We start from the raw sequence: 19,759 nt of genomic DNA on the forward strand, positions 1-19,759 counted from the left end.
AGCGCGAAGCAGCTCCTTCTACCAGGCAGTCTGGCTCTTAGGAGATACAAAAAAAGAGAACTATGAATGTGTGAAAAAGGTCTCCAATCCTTCCACCTACTCAGACCCCCTCACCCACCAGCAGACTTCCCACACCCCCCAAGTGTCTCCCCTCCCCGACTGCCCCCCTCTGCCCAACACTCCCCTCTCCTCCGTGCCCCCAACGCTCTCCCCGCACCCAGATATCCCCCTCTCCACTCAGGGATCCCCCAAGTGCCCCCCTCCCCGACCTGCGCTCCCCCACTCCGCCCAGCGCGCCCCCATCCCCCCCAAGTGCCTCCCGCTATCAGGTCCCCACTTCCCCTCCCCTTCCAGTGCCCCACCCTGTGCTGTGTCTCCCCCGCAGCGCCGCTCCCTCCATACTCCCGCCCCCTCATTCAGTCTCTCGCCGGGGCCGGGCTCAGGTTTCCCGCCGGAACTGCAGAGCTCTGCACCCCGCCACCACCGCTTCGCTCACTGAGTCTGGTTGGCTGTTTGCGAGCTCACGTGACGGAGACCGGCTCCTACGATTGGCTATTGTGGGGGGGATGCTGGTTGCCCGGGAGATGGGGATGGCTTCCTAGCGAGTTGGTGGAGGCTCCTGAAGCCTCGGGCTGTGGTAGCGGTAGCTGCCTGGGCCCTCCTCGCCCGGCTCGGCCATGGCCAGCGTGCACGAGAGTCTCTACTTCAACCCTATGATGACCAACGGGGTGGTGCACGCCAACGTGTTCGGCATCAAGGACTGCGTCACCCCCTACAAGATGGCGCTGCTGGTGCTGCTCAGCGAGCTGGGCCGGGCCGGGGCCCAGCTCAGCCTGCTGGAGAGGCGGCGCCTCAACCGGCTGCTGCTGCCGCTGCTGCAGGTCGGGGGGCAATGGGCCGCCTGAGGAGGGGAGCAGGCGCGGGCAATAAAAGGGGTTGTAGGTGGGTGGGAGGGGACCAGGGATCTTCCCCGGGTGGAAGGGGCTGGGCTGGGCTGCCCTGCCCTGCCTTGCCCCCAGGTAATAGGGGCTGCCTGGAGAGGGTTTGGACATCACCAGTGCGGGGGCCGCAGGAGAAAAAGGCAGCAAGTGTTTCTAGAGCATGGCTCTTGCTCAGGGATCTAAGGGAGAGTGGAGCGGGACGGTCACTAGATAAGGGCTGAGGTTGGGGATTCTGCTGCAGAAGAGCCTTACACAATTCTCCCTGCTCGTCACCTGGGGCAAGTGCGCATTTGGTAATGGGCGAGTGCCATGTTGCTATTGTAATAAGGGTGGCTAAGGATTTTTGTGCCTGCGCTGTTATGTTTTCGTGACTATTATGGAATCATAGAAGTCATCAAGTCCAGCCCCCTGTGCTGAGGCAGGATCAAGTAAACCTAGACCGTTTCTGACAGGTGTCTGTCCAATCTATTCTTAATATTCTCCCATTACTAGTATTCCACAGCCTCCCTTGGAAGCCTATTCCAGAGCTTAACTACTTTCCAGATGTTCTCATAGGCCTTGGCTACACTGGCAATTCACAGCGCTGCACTTGCTGCGCTCAGGGGAGTGAAAAAACACCCCCCCTGAGCGCAGCGAGTGCAGCGCTGTAAAGCGCCAGTGTAATCAGCACCTGCAGCGCTGCACGCTCCCTCGCAGCGCTGCAAGCTACTTCTCTCGGAGAGGTGGAATACTTGCAGCGCTGCGAGAGAGCTCTCGCAGCGCTGGCGGCGCGACTACACTCGCGCTTCACAGCGCTGCTGCGGCAGCGCTGTGAATCCGCGAGTGTAGCCAAGGCCATAGATAGAAAGCTCTTCCTAATATCTAACCTTTATCTCTCTTGCTGTAGATTAAGCCATTACTACTTGTCCTGTCTCCAGTGGACATGAAGAAAATTGATCACAGTCCTCTTTATAACAGCCATTAACATGTAGAGTGATGTAAAGTTGCTGTTTTTTCTGGGTCCAAATTGACTGTTTGGATTTCTAAAATGGATTTATCATTTTGTATAGGGTCCTGATATGACGCTGTCACGATTGCATAAGGCTATTGAAGAATCCTGTCCTAACTTAGCAAATTCTGTGCAAATAAGGTAATTTATTTGATCTATCCTTTGGCTGGAGAGTGTATCCTGCTTTACCAGAGAGATGGGGCCATCACTTTTCCTTTTTATTAGTGTTACCTCTGTTCCCCTATAAACCAACCCAGGGTCACACTTGTATTAGTTTTATTACAATGCCGCTGTTAGGTCAGATAGAAAAGAGATGGAGCTTATTCATACACGCACACATTCACTGCATTCATACCCTCATGCACCCATACACTTACACAGGCGGAGAGTTACCGGAGACAGCGTGGAGGCCGAGAAGCCGAAGCGTGGTAGATCTGGTGTGTCCGCCTGCGGTCACGAATCCAGGCTGCTGAGCAGGTCAAGAAGCAGGGGCTTGTGTGCATGCCTTCTTCTTCTTATTTTGGAACTAGGCAGCTCCTGTCATGTACACTGAGTTTCCTTTCTGTGTCCATCACCGAGAAGCATTCCCAGACCAGTTCCTTTCATGCATACCAGGTTCTTCTTTTCTTTACAGCACACCATGATTGCCTTCTCAGGGCAGATTATATTAGACACACCTGGCTCCGGGCTCCTTTCTCCTTGCAGTTCCTCTCTGCCCAGTCCCACATACACTCCCTTGTTCACTCTCTCTCTGATTGTGTGATGGGATATTACACAGCTTGGAAGTTCATACAAGTGGTAACTTGAAAAGGTTACAGAGCTTGCAAAGGTTACAAAACTCAAAAGGCTACGCTAACAATAACTGAAGTTACAAAGTCTGCAAAAAGGTTGCAGAACTTAATGATACAAGTTACAGATCTTACAATCGCATTTGAGTGGAGGCTTTACATAACAATTAGCTTCTGTGATTTATATGATTTTAAACACTTTCTTTAAAGTTTGGTAACATAATCATAACTGATATTTTAAACTTAGTTGATTTTTAGAGAGAGGAAAAAAGAGGGAAAGGAAGTGTAGCATACAGCATATTTTTTCCTTACAGTAACTACCACTCAACCTATACTTTGATGATTTAACACATTGTGATTTGGTTCATTGTACATTCTCCTTTTCCAGATGGAAAAAATAATCACATGCAATTTCTTTTTTTAAAGTGATCAGTGATCATTTTTCCAGATATACCAAAAGTGTTTCTAAATTTTTGAACAAGTGAACTAATAACCATTTGGTTTCATTTAGGTTTGTGTCTCATTCTTCCAGTACCTGAAATGAGGAAGAGTTTTTCATGTGAGATTTATTTTGGTGGTTAGGATTGGAAGGGAACATTTCTATAAACTTCTCTTCCTGTTTAGGATAAAATTGATGGCAGAAGGGGAGTTGAAAGACATGGAACAATTTTTTGATGACCTTTCAGATTCATTTACTGGGACAGAACCAGAAGTTCACAAAACAAGTGTAGTAGGTAAGTATTTTATATTCTTTCACTTTTGTCCTGGAAATCCATTCATAATACAGATTTTCTGTTTATATTTGAAAAACAATTACAAGCGCACTACATAGGACAAATACTCAGTATACAAAGAATGCATCTGTTCAAAAATGTTTCACATTGCAACACCATTAGCAGTTCTCATTGGTCTTAATAGGAGTTCTATGATCCAATTACCTGTGGAATTGGGCCCTAAAGTAAACTAGACAATGCACCTGAGAGGCAGTGAGAATTATTGGGCCACTTTTATAGATTGGTATACTGAGACACTGAGGTGAAGTGAAATGCAAGTTTACACTCCCAGTTAGTGCTGGAACCAGGAATACTGACTTTCAGTCTCTGATCTAAAACTACTAGGCACCACAACTAGCTATCTTTTTCTGTGTTCAAATGTAACAAATATTTTCCTTGTATAGGTTTATTTCTGCGCCACATGATCTTGGCATACAACAAGCTTTCTTTCAGTCAGGTCTATAAACTTTACACTGCACTTCAACAGTACTATCAGAATGATGAGAAAAAAACTGGAATTGATGAGACCGATATGGAGCTGACAAATACTGAAGAACTTGAAGGGAAAATGGAAAAAGAAGAACTTGATGTACCTCTAAGGTAATTTATTAATGATTTCTGTAAAGTCTTTCCACTTTCTAGAGAGTCTTCCACACTAATCGTATTAAAAATTCCTCTTTACATGTCAAAACAGGGATCCAGAACAAAGGCCACACTCACATTAAAGAAGTATCCTATCTTTGTTAATATCATGATAAACCTTATGCATGTGTTATCACCGGTAACTAGGCAGGCACAGCCTTTGGGATTCTAACTCAGGTAGTAGAGCAGATTGCAACTGCTTTGATCTTCAATATGGAGGTGTAACCTATATAAACTACAGGTTCCAGAAGGCAATTTTCAATTACTGTTTTTTTATTTATTTAGATTAAAATAATAAAAGGACACTTACACAAGGTTCTAGGTGCACTAACATATAATTAGTAGTACAACAAAACTCCCAGCAGCATTAAAATGATAGATCAAATAGGAACAGAGGGTCCTGTGGCACTTTTAAGACTAACAGAAATATTGGAGCATAAGCTTTTGTGGGTGAATGCCCACGAAAAGGTCTTGGGTCTGATGAAGTGGGCATTCACCCACGAAAGCTTATGCTCCAATACTTCTATTAGTCTTAAAGGTGCCACAGGACCCTCTGTTGCTTTTTACAGATTCAGACTAACACTGCTACCCCTCTGATACAGATCAAATAGGAACTCAGCCAACCACCTTAAAAAAACAAAACTAGAAAAATCAACCCTCCTTTCCATCCCTTCATCATTCTTAGAAGATAACCTCAGCCATCTCCAAAAACACTATGGAACAGTTAGCTTGGATGGAACATCTCCTGCTCCAACTATTTTTATTGTTGGGTGGCTTGCTTTATATTATGGCTTGAAAGGAGATAGATGGGAATTTGATACTGTACTCTCATCTTTCTATAATGGCACCCTTCATTAATGATGATCTCATTCATATTAAGAGGATGGGTCATGGTCGTTTTTTGCAGAGAGCAAGATAAACTTTTTTTTACATTTAGTGCTGGGATGGCCACTTGGTTTCTTTGGTGCCACCATGTGGCAGCATTTCTAAACTGCAACTCAAATCTTCAATAATTCTATTTTCAATTAAGTACAGTACTACTGTATAAGATGGCAGTGCCACTTTCTCTCCCTCCACTTAGCACTTTTGATTTTGTATATCCCCTCTTAATAGTATTATTAACGCGAAGAAGGAAGATTTTAATGCAGTAAAAGTGACTTTTTTTTTTTCTTCAACATAATCTTTAAATAAAAGTAGTTTTCATATACACATTAAATTGTATTTTCAGCAGTTGGACTCTTCTGTGTCCCTGAGCTTTTCTGTGCCTTCCTGACTGCTGGGAATCTAGCTAATTGTCCTCAGAGTTTTACTTTTTGTTATATATTTCTGTTTTCCCTTTGAACAAGGTTCTGTTTCTAGCAAAGCAGTTGCTTTCTGGAACTAATCTTGCTGTGCAGAGTGCAATGATCCTCTGTGTGATCAGCTTCCTTGAGATGATTATGAACATTGCTCACGTTTCTCATAGTCTCTGCTGACTGAAGATTAAAATTCAGCCATGGTCTCATTACCAGTTGAGACATCAAGGTGGTATGTCTGTTTTTATTCAGACATATCTATATACTGTATTTAGTCTTTTGTCTATTAAAACCTATAATTGTGTGTCTGACTACTATATTGTGGCTTCCATGTGCCAGGTTTTATTCTTTATTAAAGTTTAATCTCTGTAATCCTGGTTACTTTTCACACTTCCAGTTGAGCACTGATGATGTACCATAATACTTTGTAAACTAAAATTGTGTGTGGCCTCTGATAAAATGTACTTATTTTTTGTATCACCTGCCAATGTACCTACTTTATTATAGCTACAGTATAAGCTACACAGCTGTAGCCTTCTGATTCGTTTTCACTGCTTTTATTTCTAACCATTGTTTGTTTAACAGGGAAGAAGAAATATCTTGTAGTGGGCCTCTCTCCCAGAAGCAAGCAGAATATTTTCTTTCTCAGCAGGTATGTTAATTCAGACTAGAGCTGGGAAATAATTCATAATGTAAACTTCACCTCTGTGTTTATGAATTATCAACAAACATCACACTTTCTTGGATTAATTAGAATTATTTTGTTGAATAATTCTCGGTTTATATCTCGTGTGTGAATAGTTCATTGTGAGTACTTGAAATTCAAACAGTTTTAACTGGACACATAAGTCGTGGAATGATTCTGTTCCTTGAGATGAGTGTTTCAGAATCAGGTTTCCAATGGGAATATTTGTAGTTTATACTTTCCAATTGGTTTCTCCAAAATGTGTTTAAAATTTTCTGTTTCATTGATCATTCCTGCAAGTAAATATATGCAGAGAAACTAAACACACAAAGAGCACAACTAGATCTCTGAAGCATGGTAGCAATATTAAATACACCTCTACCTCAATATAACGCTGTCCTCGGGAGCCAAAAAATCTTACCGCGTTATAGGTGAAACTGCGTTATATTGAACTTGCTTTGATCCACCGGAGTGTGCAGCCCTGCCCCCCAGAGCACTGCTTTACCACATTATATCTGAATTCGTGTTATATCGGGTCGTGTTATATCAAGGTAGCGGTGTATGTACAATAGCATAAAGTACTTCTTATTCATTTTAAGGTCTCTAAGTAATTGTTAAATGCTACCGGTCTCTTTAATTCTACATCTAGTGTACAATTTTTGTTTAAACTCTTGCTGCTGTGCTGTTATGTAAATTTATGAATTTAACTTCAGTGGCATCATATTTTGACTTCATTCTAGATTTTTAACTAATTTATTGTGTAGTATCCTGCATGTGTATAGAACTAGTCTCTCCAAATAAAATGACAATATTATGCAGCAAGAGAAAGCAAAATGTTGGGTGATTTTCCTGAGATCTGGAATCTTGTGATCACTTATGATTACTATAATTGGATTTTTTTTTTGTTTCCCATGTATCAGTATTCTTCCCAAAGCAAATAAATGAATTGTTTTTGTATAGCTACCTGAATTTTTTGTAAGCAGTCAGATATAAATTTAAGTCAGAAGTCCGATATAATCAATCTCCAAAGAGAGAAACTTGAAGAAATCTCTATCTTAAACCGGATTTTCCATGTTAGTCAAAACGATTGTGGTCTCTCTAAATGTGAATACTATTTAATTGAGAGTAAAATTGCTATTGGCAATATTTAAACATGATAGCAGACATAACCCTTAGGAAATTTTATGTAATTGAAGCTATACAGATAATAAATTGACTAGTATCTATTTATATACTATTCTACCGCTCCATTCCTAGTTACTTAACAACAATTTGCCCTTTTATTCTAGGCTTCTTTATTAAAGAATGACGAGACAAAGGCTCTTACTCCAGCATTTTTACAAAAGGAATTGAACAATTTGCTGAAGTTTAATCCGGACTTTGCTGAAGCAGTAAGTGTCTTTCCCCCTCAACCCAACGTGCACACGGGGCAGTTCTTCCTATTTCTAAAATACAGTTTATTTTGTATAATTTGTACTGTACACTGAAATACAAAACATTTGTACGAATCTGTATTATCTCTGTGTATGCTAATATAGTATTTTAGGATGGGACTCCCTTTAAAGACACAGAGAGCATAATTCAGTTAGGTACTTACATGTGTCCAACTTCAAGCACAAGTTCCATTGACTTGAACGGCACTACTCAAGTGCAAAAAGTTAGACATTTGTTTAAGTTCCTTTTTGAAATGGGGCCTGAAACTTACTTGTCTTTCTGACATTAAGTTGTCTTGAATAACATGAAACAGTTACGCTCCTAAACGTTGTGAATGTAAGAAACGTACCGGTGATGAGTATCAGTGGCTATTGATTACTTACATTGATTTCAGGTCTGGTTATTAAAAGAAGCGAACTCTGAAAGTGAAATGCATTTGACAGAATGTCAGTCTGGGCCTGTACTACATGTTTTGGGCCTGATCCTGTAGCCCTACCCATGTGAGCAGTCTCACACGAGTAAGAGCTGTAGGTTCATGCCTTCTATGTAGACATCTTGCCTCAGAACCACTGACTGGTGGGAGGTGTTGAAAATATTAGCTGTGGTAAGCAAGCCTTTCCTTGTTTCCTCTATATCAAATGACCCTGCTCCAAAATGTAACATGATCAGCTTTATCCCAGTAGTTCTGAACTGTCTAAATCGTGTTGTTTGCATTGATATTTCCTGCTAAACACACTCTCATTCACAGAAGATCCTATCCGAAGAAGTGGGCTGTAGCCCACGAAAGCTTATGCTCTAATAAATTTGTTAGTCTCTAAGGTGCCACAAGTACTCCTGTTCTTTTTTTAGAAGATCCTACTGCCACCTTTCTCAGTAAGAAGATACAACATGCATCTAAAAATTGTGTTACCAATTCTGTTTTAATTAAAGCTGATTCTGCTTTAATTTTAGCATTATTTAAGCTACTTAAATAGTCTTCGAGTACAAGATGTCTTCAGTTCAACACACAGCCTCCTTCACTATTTTGACCGTTTGATTCTCACTGGAGCAGAAAGCAAAAGCAATGGAGATGAAGGTTATGGCCGAAGTCTGAGATACGCTGCTCTTAATCTAGCTGCGCTGCATTGTCGGTTTGGCCATTAGTAAGTTAATACATCTTGCTGCATAGTTAAGAAACACAAGATAGACCTTGTGCTGCTATTGTTTTCTGAAAGTTAGATAAGGAGAGGAGGAGGAGGACTCTGTAGTTGGGGAACAAGCACAGATGGGCTGTTTGTAACCGTCCTTGAATCTTGATTTGATTTTAACATCCATTTGGTCCTCCTGTTGGCTGAACCATTTGGAATATACTAAGATTTGAGGTTCTTTTTATGTCCAATTACAACGGTTTCCCAGGGAATTAGATCTTTACCTGCTGCACTTCCACGACCTTACATAGGTCAGAAGGTGTGAGTGCTTATTTATAACTGATACATGTTCAGGAGCAACTATAGCTGCCAACCTATTACTCTCTCAAAGATAATGATCAGATGAGTTGGAGAGAGTACTTTGCAGGTATTTATTTATTTTTTTAAATCTCTTCTTGGAGGGGGGTATTGTTTCTGCAGTGCTGTAGATATGCATGGTGTTCTACAGACAAATGAGAGAGGTCCCTGCCCCCCAAAAAACTTGTAATTTAGGCCTGCATACATTGCCACATGACTGGATCACAGTTGGTGATGATGGGAGGTGGGTCAGGAAGATGAGTACAAACACTTTCTACCTAGGCAGGTATTTTATATGGCACTCATCAGAATAATCTCAGAGTATATTTGAACATATACATGTGCTTTAAGGCCCAGTAATGAGCCTCTACAATTCATGAGAAATTAATTGTAACTATCTTTAGTGATCTATATCTTCAGCCTTAAGACTAACAAAAAAGTAGATGTGAGGAAATACTCTCTCTCATCTGAACTGTTTAATTGGAGTTCACTTCTGAGTGGGATATGTATCATTTAGATCAGCGTACGTTTGAGACTTCATAATACTACTTGTCATTTGTTAACAGAATATTAATGTGCTCTATCTTTGATTTGTTGATAGTCAGCAAGCTGAGCTTGCTCTCCAGGAAGCCATCAGAATTGCACAGGAGTCCAATGATCATGTTTGCTTGCAGCACTGCTTGGTAAGGCAGCCATGCTTAGGGGATACATTGCCTTTGTCTTAGCCATCAGTTAGACTTTTGATGCATTTTCTGTAGCTATATCTAGTGTTTGGTAGTAGTTTAAATATTATTTCCCTGCCTCAGGATGACTTTTTTTGGTTCTTTATTTCTTCAGTAAATATCAAGGCGCTGTCTTGAGATTTTGGGGTTTTTTTTTGTTTTTTTGTTTTTTTTAGTTGTGCAACGCTGGTTGACTTTAGTGGGAGTCATACATTTAAACCCATACACAATGCTTTGAATGTTTAGTCTTTGCATTTTTAAGAACTTTGTTCAAGATAATTTATAAAAGCCTTTTTCCCCGTATCCCTCTGTTGTCCTGAGAGTGAACATAAGGCTCTCAGCCAATGGAAAGAGGAAAAAGGCAAAGATTTTACTCTCTCTCTCTCTCCCTCTCCCCTTTTGGCAACTTCTTTTTCAGTTCTTTCCTGTCCATAATAGACTGACTAATAGAGAGTGTTTATAGTGATGGGTTTTTGTTTTTTATTTACAACCTAGAGAGCACTCAGCAGAGGTCCCTGTCTAAATCTGTGCAATGTAAACCGTGCTCTTGCTAAGAGGGGTGATCCACCTGAAAAACTGCCAAAGACTAGGCATCTTCCTCTGCCTTCCCAAACACGCTGCAGCATAATGGCTCAGTTTTAAGCTTTGCTTTTTGGCTCAGGAAGTTTCAAGCACTTTGTTATATTCAACCCATGAGAGGAGAAAGAAGAGCTCCTGTTGTCCACTTGATATGAAGAAGGGTTAACATATCTATCTGAAGGGGGCTCTCGAAGTGACACAGGTCACCTGTTTCTCCTTGGGGAAGCAGAGCAGGTTCTAAGGCTTCTGTGTCTTGTTGGTTTTGAGATTGTATTGAGGAAACTTATAGGTCCAAGGTGAAAAGCACCACTTTCTAGCAAGGCTCATTCCATGAGAGTCGGTCTATCTCTTGGGCTGAGAGAGGATGTTACCCCAGAAGTCCTGTGTAAGGTAACCCTATGGGTGCCTTGCATAACTTACTATACCATTCCAGACTTGACATGGAAGCCTCCTGGGCTGCTGCCTTCTGTAGGAGGGACTCTGATTCTATAGTCAATTGTGTTTTTGTTTTTTAAGTTACCACACAAGTTTGTGTCCCCTCACCTCTTCTTATTTTTTTTTTTTTTTTTAAAATGGTTGCACAAAAATATTTTACATCATGCCTTTGCAATGATCTTTTTATCTTGTTCCCATACCAGAGTTGGCTGTACATTTTGGAGCAGAAGAGATCAGATAGCTGTGTCCTGTTGGAACACTCTGTGAAAAAAGCTGTACATTTTGGATTGCCAGTAAGTCTCTCAGCCCTCAACTTTATTCTAGGACAAGGAGAAGAGTGTGTATGTGCACTCGCATGTAGTGTATGATCTGTAGCTTTTCTTTTTGCTGATCTTATGAATATGTATAGCTGAGATTTAACCCAATCTATTTTAGATTACAAAATCTGCCTTTTTCTTTCTTTTTAAAAACATAATTAAATTAAAAAAACACGGTGGACTTGCTTCCATAGGGATCTTTGGCTTTCACCCCCATTTCACCCTGTCCCAGCTGCTGGGTCTTGCAGGGCAGCCCTCTCTCAGCAAGTCTCATGCCAGCTTCCTCCACGTCTCCTGGCTGTTAGTGTAGTTGTCTGTCTCTCTCTAGTTTTTCTGTTTGAGATAAGAGAACGAGCAGCACTAGAAGGAATAGTGTAGCTCACATTGGGGAGGCTGAGAGCAGACGTTAGATTATTTAGAGAGAGGGCTACCTTCTGATACCCAAGAACAAATAGAGAACCCAGCCACTAGATTGCTGGGGGTGAGGAAGTAAAAGTCATGGGGAAAACTGGGTTGGGGTGAGGAGTCAGGTGGGGTGCATATGACAAAGCACTGGGAACTAATTGTGTAGATGATATATGAGCCATGGAAGGTGGAAATTGTATTTTTTGAGGGCGTGGCAGGGGAAAAGCAGAAAGTTCTGTGTGTGCGCACACAAGCGTGCATGTGAGTACTTAATCATTGGCGTGACTCAGATATAAACACTAGCTTCCCAGCTGCAGGAATGTGGGGGGGAAACTACAGATTCCCCTTCCGTCCCATTACAAGGTGGTATTATTAACTACGTATATGAAGAAATCCCTGTAGCGGCATTTTGTCATCTGTATTGAATAATAACTTGGGGTTTTTAGGTGGGAATTTTGATACACCTCTACCTCGATTATCACACTGTCCTCGGGAGCCAAAAAATCTTACCCCATTATAGGTGAAACTGCATTATATTGAACTTGCTTTGATCCACCGGAGTGCGCAATATCCCCCCCTCCTCCCCCCGAGCACTGCTTTACCGCATTATATCCGAATTCGTGTTATATCGGGTCGCATTATATCGAGGTAGAAGTGTAGTTTGTGCTTCCTGCTTAGTTGTAGCGTGTCTGTGTTTAATATGTTTGTTTTTTGATTTCCCTCTCCTTAGTATCTAGCTTCCCTGGGAATACAGTCCTTGGTTCAGCAAAGAGCTTTTGCAGGAAAGACCGCTAACAAGCTAATGGATGCCTTAAAGGACTCTGATCTGTTGCACTGGAAACATAGCTTGTCCGAGCTTATTGATATTAGTATAGCACAGAAAACTGCCATTTGGAGACTATATGGTCGCAGGTATTTTCTCTCATCAAACTTTGTTTCTTAGTAAAGGCATTGCTTGCAACATTTATATCAGTCATACAAATGCACAAGCGACTGCATCTGTTTAATGTGCTGAAACCAAGTATATAGGCTATTATTCAGGAGATGTTGGGGGAATTTTTGTTTTCCTAGTTCGGCTCATTTAAAACACAGTCTGGAGGAACAACGAGGAGTCTGGTGACACCTTAAAGTCTAACAGATTTATTTCAGCAGAAGAAATGAGGATTTTTTTACCCACAAAAGCTTATGCCCAAATAAATCTGTTAGACTTTAAGGTGCCACCGGACTCCTCGTTGTTTTTGTGGATGCAGACTAACACGGCTGCCTCTCAGATACAGTCTATAGGAGAGATTTTAGTCTCTATGTTAGATCTGTAAATAGAACAAAGTTTTAATGTTGAGGATGGGTAAATAGAGACATCACCTTATAGAAACTGTGTTCAGCTCTTAGCTGGGTTGATGCCTTGTTCATGAACACTCCATGTGCTGGCACAGTGGGGATGTCCTGGGTAGCAGTTGCTTACAACAAAAAGGGGGGAACTGTAAAGCTAGAAGCCGGGAGAAGCAATCTGTGGCAATTTATCATGACTTTGGAGTGTCGATTAGAAATCTCTGATGTTTGTTGCATGAAAGTAAATGAAGCTCTTCTCACTGTAGCACCATGGCACTTCAGCAAGCCCAGATGTTGCTGAGCATGAACAGTCTAGAAGCTGTAAATGTGGGTGTTCAGCAGAATAACACGGAATCTTTTGCTGTAGTATTGTGTCACCTGGCTGAGCTACATGCAGAACAGGTGAGGCTTACATTGAGTTGCACAAAAAAAATCACATGGGTGGAGAAGATTCAAAGGCCCGTGATAAAAAGTGGCTTTTGTTGATGAACTGTGTGCATGTGTGGTTCTGATCAACATTTTGGCAGGTGAGGGAAATTTAGCTTTTCTTCTTAACAGCTGTTTGTGTCTCGTAGTACAGGGATGAAATTAAGGAAAGGAAAATAGTGCTTGCCCTATTACTTGCTCATCATACTCCTGTTCTTGTGTTGTAGGGATGCTTTGCTGCTGCTTCAGAAATATTGAAACATTTAAAAGAGAGATTCCCTCCCAGTAGTCAGCATGCACAGGTAACGTGTAGCTTTTATTGAATAGAGAAAATACACATTCACATGACAGAGTTATATGTTGGGGGTAAGATCTGATTTTCTTAATTCCTACTGTACCTGTATAAAATGTGTTTTCATTAGAAAATCTGAATTGGTTTCATGTAAATCTTGTCACTAATGGGAAACCTAAAAATTTTTGCACAAAGTCGCAAGCCATTAAAACATTATGTACCACAGTTGGAAACTTGAGAAAGTTCTCTCATTAGTGCCTCAGAGTGAAGAGCTATTTGTATTTTCCTTCCATGCCCTCTGTTCTTTCTGTGTAGCTTAGCTGTAATGCTAGCTATATCATATTTACCTCCCTCAGAGGGCATTATCAGGATTAAATGTTTGTAAAGTGCCTTGAAGTTCAAAGTGCTATATAAGAACTCTGAGCTAAGAGAAGAGGCTGTGATTTGTGTGGAACTGGGAAACACCCTAATGGAGTAAATCTGTAGGACAGCATCTACATCATTTTAAGGCTTTCTAGATCCAGCAAACTTATTTTTTCCAATCTTTCCTTTTCTATGTTACAAAGGGGGCCATACTGCCCCAAAACAATTATTCAGGACATAACTAGAGGAAATAATTTTATTTTAAATGTGATCCTGTAAGCTCTGTTGGGGTTCTTTTGCCATATTTCTTTAGTAGACCTACACATTTCTGCTGAAGATGTTTATTGATACAATGTGTTACATCCAACAAACTCAGACAACTTTTAATAAACAGGAGTATAGTCAGTTATGTCTGTAAATAGCATGCTTTAATGTTAGGGCTGTCAAGCAACTAAAAAATTAATTGCGCAATTATACAATAATAGAATACCATTTATTTCAAAACTTGTGGATGTTTTCTACATCTTCAAATATATTGATTTCAATTACAACACAGAATACAAAGTGTACAGTGCTCACTTCATATTTATTTTTGATTACAAGTATTTGCACTGTAAAAAACAAAAGAAATAATATTTTTCAATTCACCTAATACAAGTACAGTAGTGCAATCTCTTTATCATGAAAGTTGAACTTACAAATGTAGAATTATGTACAAAAAACTGCATTCAAAAATAAAAAAAGTAAAATTGTAGAGCCTGCAAGTCCACTCAGTCCTACTTCTTGTTCACCCAATTGCTCAGACAAACGTTTTTTTTACATTTGCAGGAGATAATGCTGCCTGCTTCTTGTTTACAGTGTCACCTGAAAGTGAGAACAGACGTTCTCATGGCACTGTTGTAGCTGGGGTTGCAAGATATTTACGTGCCAGATGCACTAAAGAGTCGTATGTCCCTTCATGCTTCAACCATCATTCTAGAAGACATTCGTCCATGCTGATGATGGGTTCTGCACAATAACAATCCAGTGTGGACCGATGCATGTTCGTTTTCATTATCTGAGTCAGATGCAACCAGCAGAAGGTTGATTTTCTTTTTTTGCAAAAAGAACAGGAGTACTTGTGGCTGTTCTTTTTGCGGATACAGACTAACATGGTTTTTGGTGGTTCGGGTTCTATAGTTTCCGCATCGGAGTGTGACTTCTGAAAAACCTGCTCCATACCTCGTCCCTCTAAGATTTTTGGAAGGCACTTCAGATTCTTAAGCCTTGGGGTGAATGCTGTAGCTATCTTTAGAAATCTCACATTGGTACCTTCTTTGCGTTTTGTGAAATCTTCAGTGAAAATGTTCTTAAAATGAACGTGTGCTGGGTCATCATCCAAGACTGCTATAACATGAAATATATGGCAGAATGCAGGTAAAACGGACCAGGGGATATACAGTTCTCCCCCAAGGAGTTCAATCACAAATTTAATTAATGCATTTTTTTTTTTTAACGAGCGTCATCAGCATGGAAGCATGTCCTCTGGAATGGTGGCCGAAGCATGAAGGGGCATACGAATGTTTAGCATACCTAGCACATAAATACCTTGCAATGCCAGCTACAAAAGTGCCATGCAAATGTCTGTTCTCACTTTCTGGTGACATTGTAAATAAGAAGCAGGCAGCATTATCTCCTGTAAATGTAAACAAACTTGTTTGTCTGAGCGACTGGCTGAACAAGATGTAGGACTGAGTGGACTTGTAGGCTCTGAAGTTTTACATTGTTTTGGTTTTGAGTGCAGTTATGTAACAAAAATCTACATTTGTAAGTTGCATTTTCACAACAAAGAGATTGCACTACAGTATTTGTATGAGGTAAATTGAAAAATACTATAAATAAAAAATAATATACACTTTGATTTCAATTACAACACAGAATACAATATATATGAAAATGTAGAAAAACGTCCAAACTATTTAATAAATTTCAATTGGCATTCTATTGTTTAACAGTGCGATTAAAACTGCGATTAATTGCGATTAAATTTTTTGAGTTAATCGCGTGAGCGTGATTAATTGACAGCCCTATTTAATATCTGTTGATTTAACTTTGGATCACAAAATGAACATTCACCATTTCTTCTTAAAACTTATTTCTGTACACTCTTGGTTTAGCTGTGGATGCTGTTTGATCAGAAAATACAGTTTGATAGAGCTATGAACGATGGGAAGTACCATGTTGCCGATTCTTTTGTGGCAGGAATTACAGCACTTAATAGCATCGAAGGCGTGTACAGGTAAGAAACCATCAATCTACAGAAAAATCTTGCAATAATATCCCACTGAAATAAAGATGGAATAAAGTGCTTGCTGGAGATAATACATTATTTTTCTCGACATACCTCTCTTCAGTGAACTACAATAATGTTTTCTTCTTCCTTAACTCTGCCATAATTATCCTAAAACAATGATCCTGGTATAATCCATTTTCCCCACCTCCCTGGGTTTATTTTAATGGCTATAATGGATTTAAGACCTACATTTATAAATTATTCTATGACTATAGATCTCTTGCTCTCAGCGAATGCATTAATCTATTTATTTTGAAATCTGTTCACTGTGGCTATCCCAGGAGCTAGGTGCAATACAGAATTTAAATAAAACAATTAGGAGACTTGAGGCCTATTCCTGGTTTTGCCATTGACCTACAGTGTGACCATGGGCAAGTTGCTTCATTTCTGGCTCTTACCCCATCTGTAGAATGGAGGGAATACGTCCCTTCCCTTATAAAGTGCTTTGAGATCTGTGGATGAAAAGTGCTATATAAAAGTTACATGTTATTAATGGAACATCCCCACCAGGCCCTGGTTATAATTTTACACATTTGGGTAGAAAGCAGCTTTACAAGTGTAGAAGCTGAGTACACAAAACACAAGTGTGCTTTTCCATTGCATCCAAGTGAAGGATTGAGTCTAAAATATTCTCATCTGGTAATGAAATTCTTTTTATTGTAGAAAAGCCATTGTATTGAAAGCTCAGAATCAAATGTCCGAGGCGCACAAACTTTTGCAGAAACTGTTGATACACTGCCAAAATATAAAAAACACTGAGATGGTGATTAGGTAAGAACTGTTAATTTCCAGAGATTTCCTTGAATATTAAAGCTACCTTACACTAATTAACATCAATAGTCACAATCTGTTCTGTATTTCTTCACTAATTTGTAGTTTATCCACCATTTGGATAAGAAAATATTCTGATTTAATAAATGTAGTATAGAAGAATTATTAAATGTAAAACTTTGGGTGGTGATAAGCTGAAACAATACCATGGCAACACGAAAGTGCTTTCACTTGCTGAGCTAAATGAACTTGCTGGTACCAACACTGTTTTAAAAGAAAGTTATTTGGAATGGCCCCTAACTACACATGTTTGCACTCAACAAACTGAGCTTTAGCTTTGAAATGAAGTGTGATAGGTAAACTTCCATCATCAAAGTGGATGTATGAGTTGAATTCTTCATGGACAGTGTGAAAATTCAACTTTAGGTTTTTTTCCGGGGGGCGGGGGGGGGGAGTTGTGTGTTGTTTGTTTGTTTTTTCCTATGGCATGTGTGGGGTATGGGTGGTTTGTTTGCGGGTGGTTTTTTTAATAACCAAATTAAAAATTTGATATAAAGGATACTGTGAAGCTGAAATTTAGAAGTCTTTTCAAAACTAAATTCAAAGTAGTTTCAAGTACTAAATCTGCCCTGAGTGGGTGTTTTGCAACCACAATTTCCCTCTCTTTTTTTTTTTTTTTTTTTTTTTAAGGGGGGAGAGGGGGGCTAGTTCCCCTGTTGAGTGAAAGAGCCACACAAACCAACTGTGCCTAAAATAAACTGAGAGAGATTGTGTTTCTCTACTCTGTGTCATCATAATCGTCAGTGTTACTTATCACAATAGTATTTTATTCATGGTAATTTGGTGGAATCCCTTTTAAGGATGAAATTCAGATTTATTGTTCATGTGGTATTTTAACTTATTAAGAATAAATGAGAGAGTACTATTAAGGATAAATAATTGACTTCCACTTGCTTGCTCTCTGGAGGTTAGTGTGGTGGGAAAACACTTCAAAATTTTCAGCAAAACTGTATCACTTTTATATTCCCCCCCCTCTTTTTTTGGTTAGTGTACTTCTGTCAATAGCAGAACTTTACTGGAGATCTTCATGTCATACAATAGCACTGCCTGTCCTGCTTCAGGCTCTCGCTCTTTCTAGAGAATACCGTCTACAGTACTTGGCCTCTGAAACTGTCCTGAACTTGGCTTTCTCCCAGGTAAGTTTGATTCATGTTTTCACAGGCTGCAAATCAAACATTTATGTTGTCAATCTGGATATCATTGCTATTGTTGTTAGATTTAAGAACATAATCCTGTCAGGGTTCAGTTATTGCTTCTAAAGAATGAAATGTATTTCAAAATGTGAAATTTTTCAAGGAAGTCTATTAAAAACAATTGAATGTCATTGAGGCTTTTAGGCTCAGTATGTTATAGAATATGCGGTTATAAGTTGGCACTGCCTTCACTTCTCTAATTGATATTTCGTATGCCATCTTGTTGTTGGCTTTGTGGTACTGTAACTTGTTGACATGAGCTGGGTTTAAAAAGAACACAGGTTAATGGAGTTCATTCGTATTGCTTATTCTGGGCAGATGGGGATCCTGGTTGTCAACACTGGGCAGTGTCTGCCAATCAATTCAGATTCCTACTGGCATTCACCACCACAGTGCCTCATCTGTGCTAATGGAAACAGATTAGACCATTATGGGAAGAAGCTAAAAATCTTGTCTGGACTATCAATTCCTTTTAAAACAGATGTGGCATTCGAGTAGCTTATGTTGGCCTCACCAGAAGTGGCTGCTATTTCCTATGGGCACCAATTTCAGACCAGCAAAGTATGTTTTTCTTTCAGCTAATTCTTGGTATTCCTGAACAAGCGCTGAGTATTCTGCATATGGCAATAGAACCTATCTTGGCTCACGGGGCGGTACTGGACAAAGGCTGTGCCATGTTCTTGGTGGCCAAATGTCAAGTTGCTTCTGCAGCTTCCTATTCTCCACCAAAGAAGGCAGAAGGTAGAGTGAAGAATAATTATGCCCATTTATACTTCTCAACTTTGAATGAGCTACAATCCAGTTTAGATATTTGAATTTTAATAGCACAGAGATATGTCGTCATTGGTAATAAAATCAAAACAATAACAAGGCAGGTAGTGTTATTGAATGGGAAGATCGGGGGGGAGAGGGTCTGAGTCTGGACTCACAATGTCACTGAGGCCAAAAGAACAATGTCCATCTTGAAAATACTCAATATTTACAATAGAACCTTGTTTATCTGCACACTTCATCATCCACACCTTGCAGCAAAGCTTGAATAGCAGAGGCTGAAGTTGTAGGCCCATGTTGCCAAGTCCATTATTTTTACAAAAGTTGCAATAAAATGTTTTCTCCCACATCATGAAGTCTTTTATAAATTGCTAAAACCTGCGCTTTTAATTTGAAAAATTAATTCATAATGGGCCTCCCTAGAGTGGGATTGTACTGCATGTGGTGTTTATATGAACACAATTTTAAATATTGGACTTCCTCACCCTTTTGACAGCTCTGGAATCTGCTATCCTGAACCTAAATGAAGCCAAGACTTATTTTGCAAAAGTGGACTGCAAAGAACAGCTCAGAGACGTTCTTTACTTTCAGGCCAGACTCTTCCACACCCTGGGAAAGATTCAAGAAAGAAACAAATGTGCCATGCTGTTCCGTCAAGTGCACCAGGAGCTGCCTGCTCACGGTGTTCCATTAATTAATGCCTTCAAGTGAAGTGTTTAAAGCTGAGGCTTCTC

General features: G+C 40.1%; 1 protein-coding gene across 1 annotated transcript; it reads left to right on the forward strand.

Moving 5' to 3' along the window:
• Window positions 1-574: 574 nt before the first annotated feature.
• ANAPC5 (anaphase promoting complex subunit 5) lies at window positions 575-19,753 on the forward strand. Its single transcript, XM_024196186.2, has 17 exons — window positions 575-881; window positions 1,991-2,070; window positions 3,342-3,451; window positions 3,895-4,090; window positions 6,013-6,079; window positions 7,402-7,503; window positions 8,498-8,688; window positions 9,632-9,713; window positions 10,970-11,059; window positions 12,219-12,400; window positions 13,084-13,219; window positions 13,471-13,545; window positions 16,055-16,176; window positions 16,894-17,001; window positions 18,050-18,197; window positions 18,833-18,995; window positions 19,522-19,753. Exons 1-17 carry the CDS (start codon window positions 678-680, stop codon window positions 19,734-19,736), a joined length of 2,271 nt encoding a protein of 756 aa, XP_024051954.2. The 5' UTR covers window positions 575-677; the 3' UTR covers window positions 19,737-19,753.
• Window positions 19,754-19,759: the final 6 nt, after the last annotated feature.

Source organism: Terrapene carolina, unplaced genomic scaffold (genome assembly GCF_002925995.2).
Source record: "Terrapene carolina triunguis isolate 2854851 unplaced genomic scaffold, T_m_triunguis-2.0 Scaffold234, whole genome shotgun sequence".
Lineage (NCBI taxonomy): Eukaryota > Metazoa > Chordata > Testudines > Emydidae > Terrapene > Terrapene triunguis.

Bases quoted from the DNA above. Each gene is read 5' to 3' on its own strand.
- ANAPC5 (XM_024196186.2), top strand. From the start codon at position 678: ATGGCCAGCGTGCACGAGAGTCTCTACTTCAACCCTATGATGACCAAC. The intron at 2,071-3,341 runs GTAATTTATTTG...CTTCCTGTTTAG, and splicing joins GCAAATTCTGTGCAAATAAG to GATAAAATTGATGGCAGAAG. The intron at 16,177-16,893 runs GTAAGAAACCAT...TTTTTATTGTAG, and splicing joins AGCATCGAAGGCGTGTACAG to AAAAGCCATTGTATTGAAAG.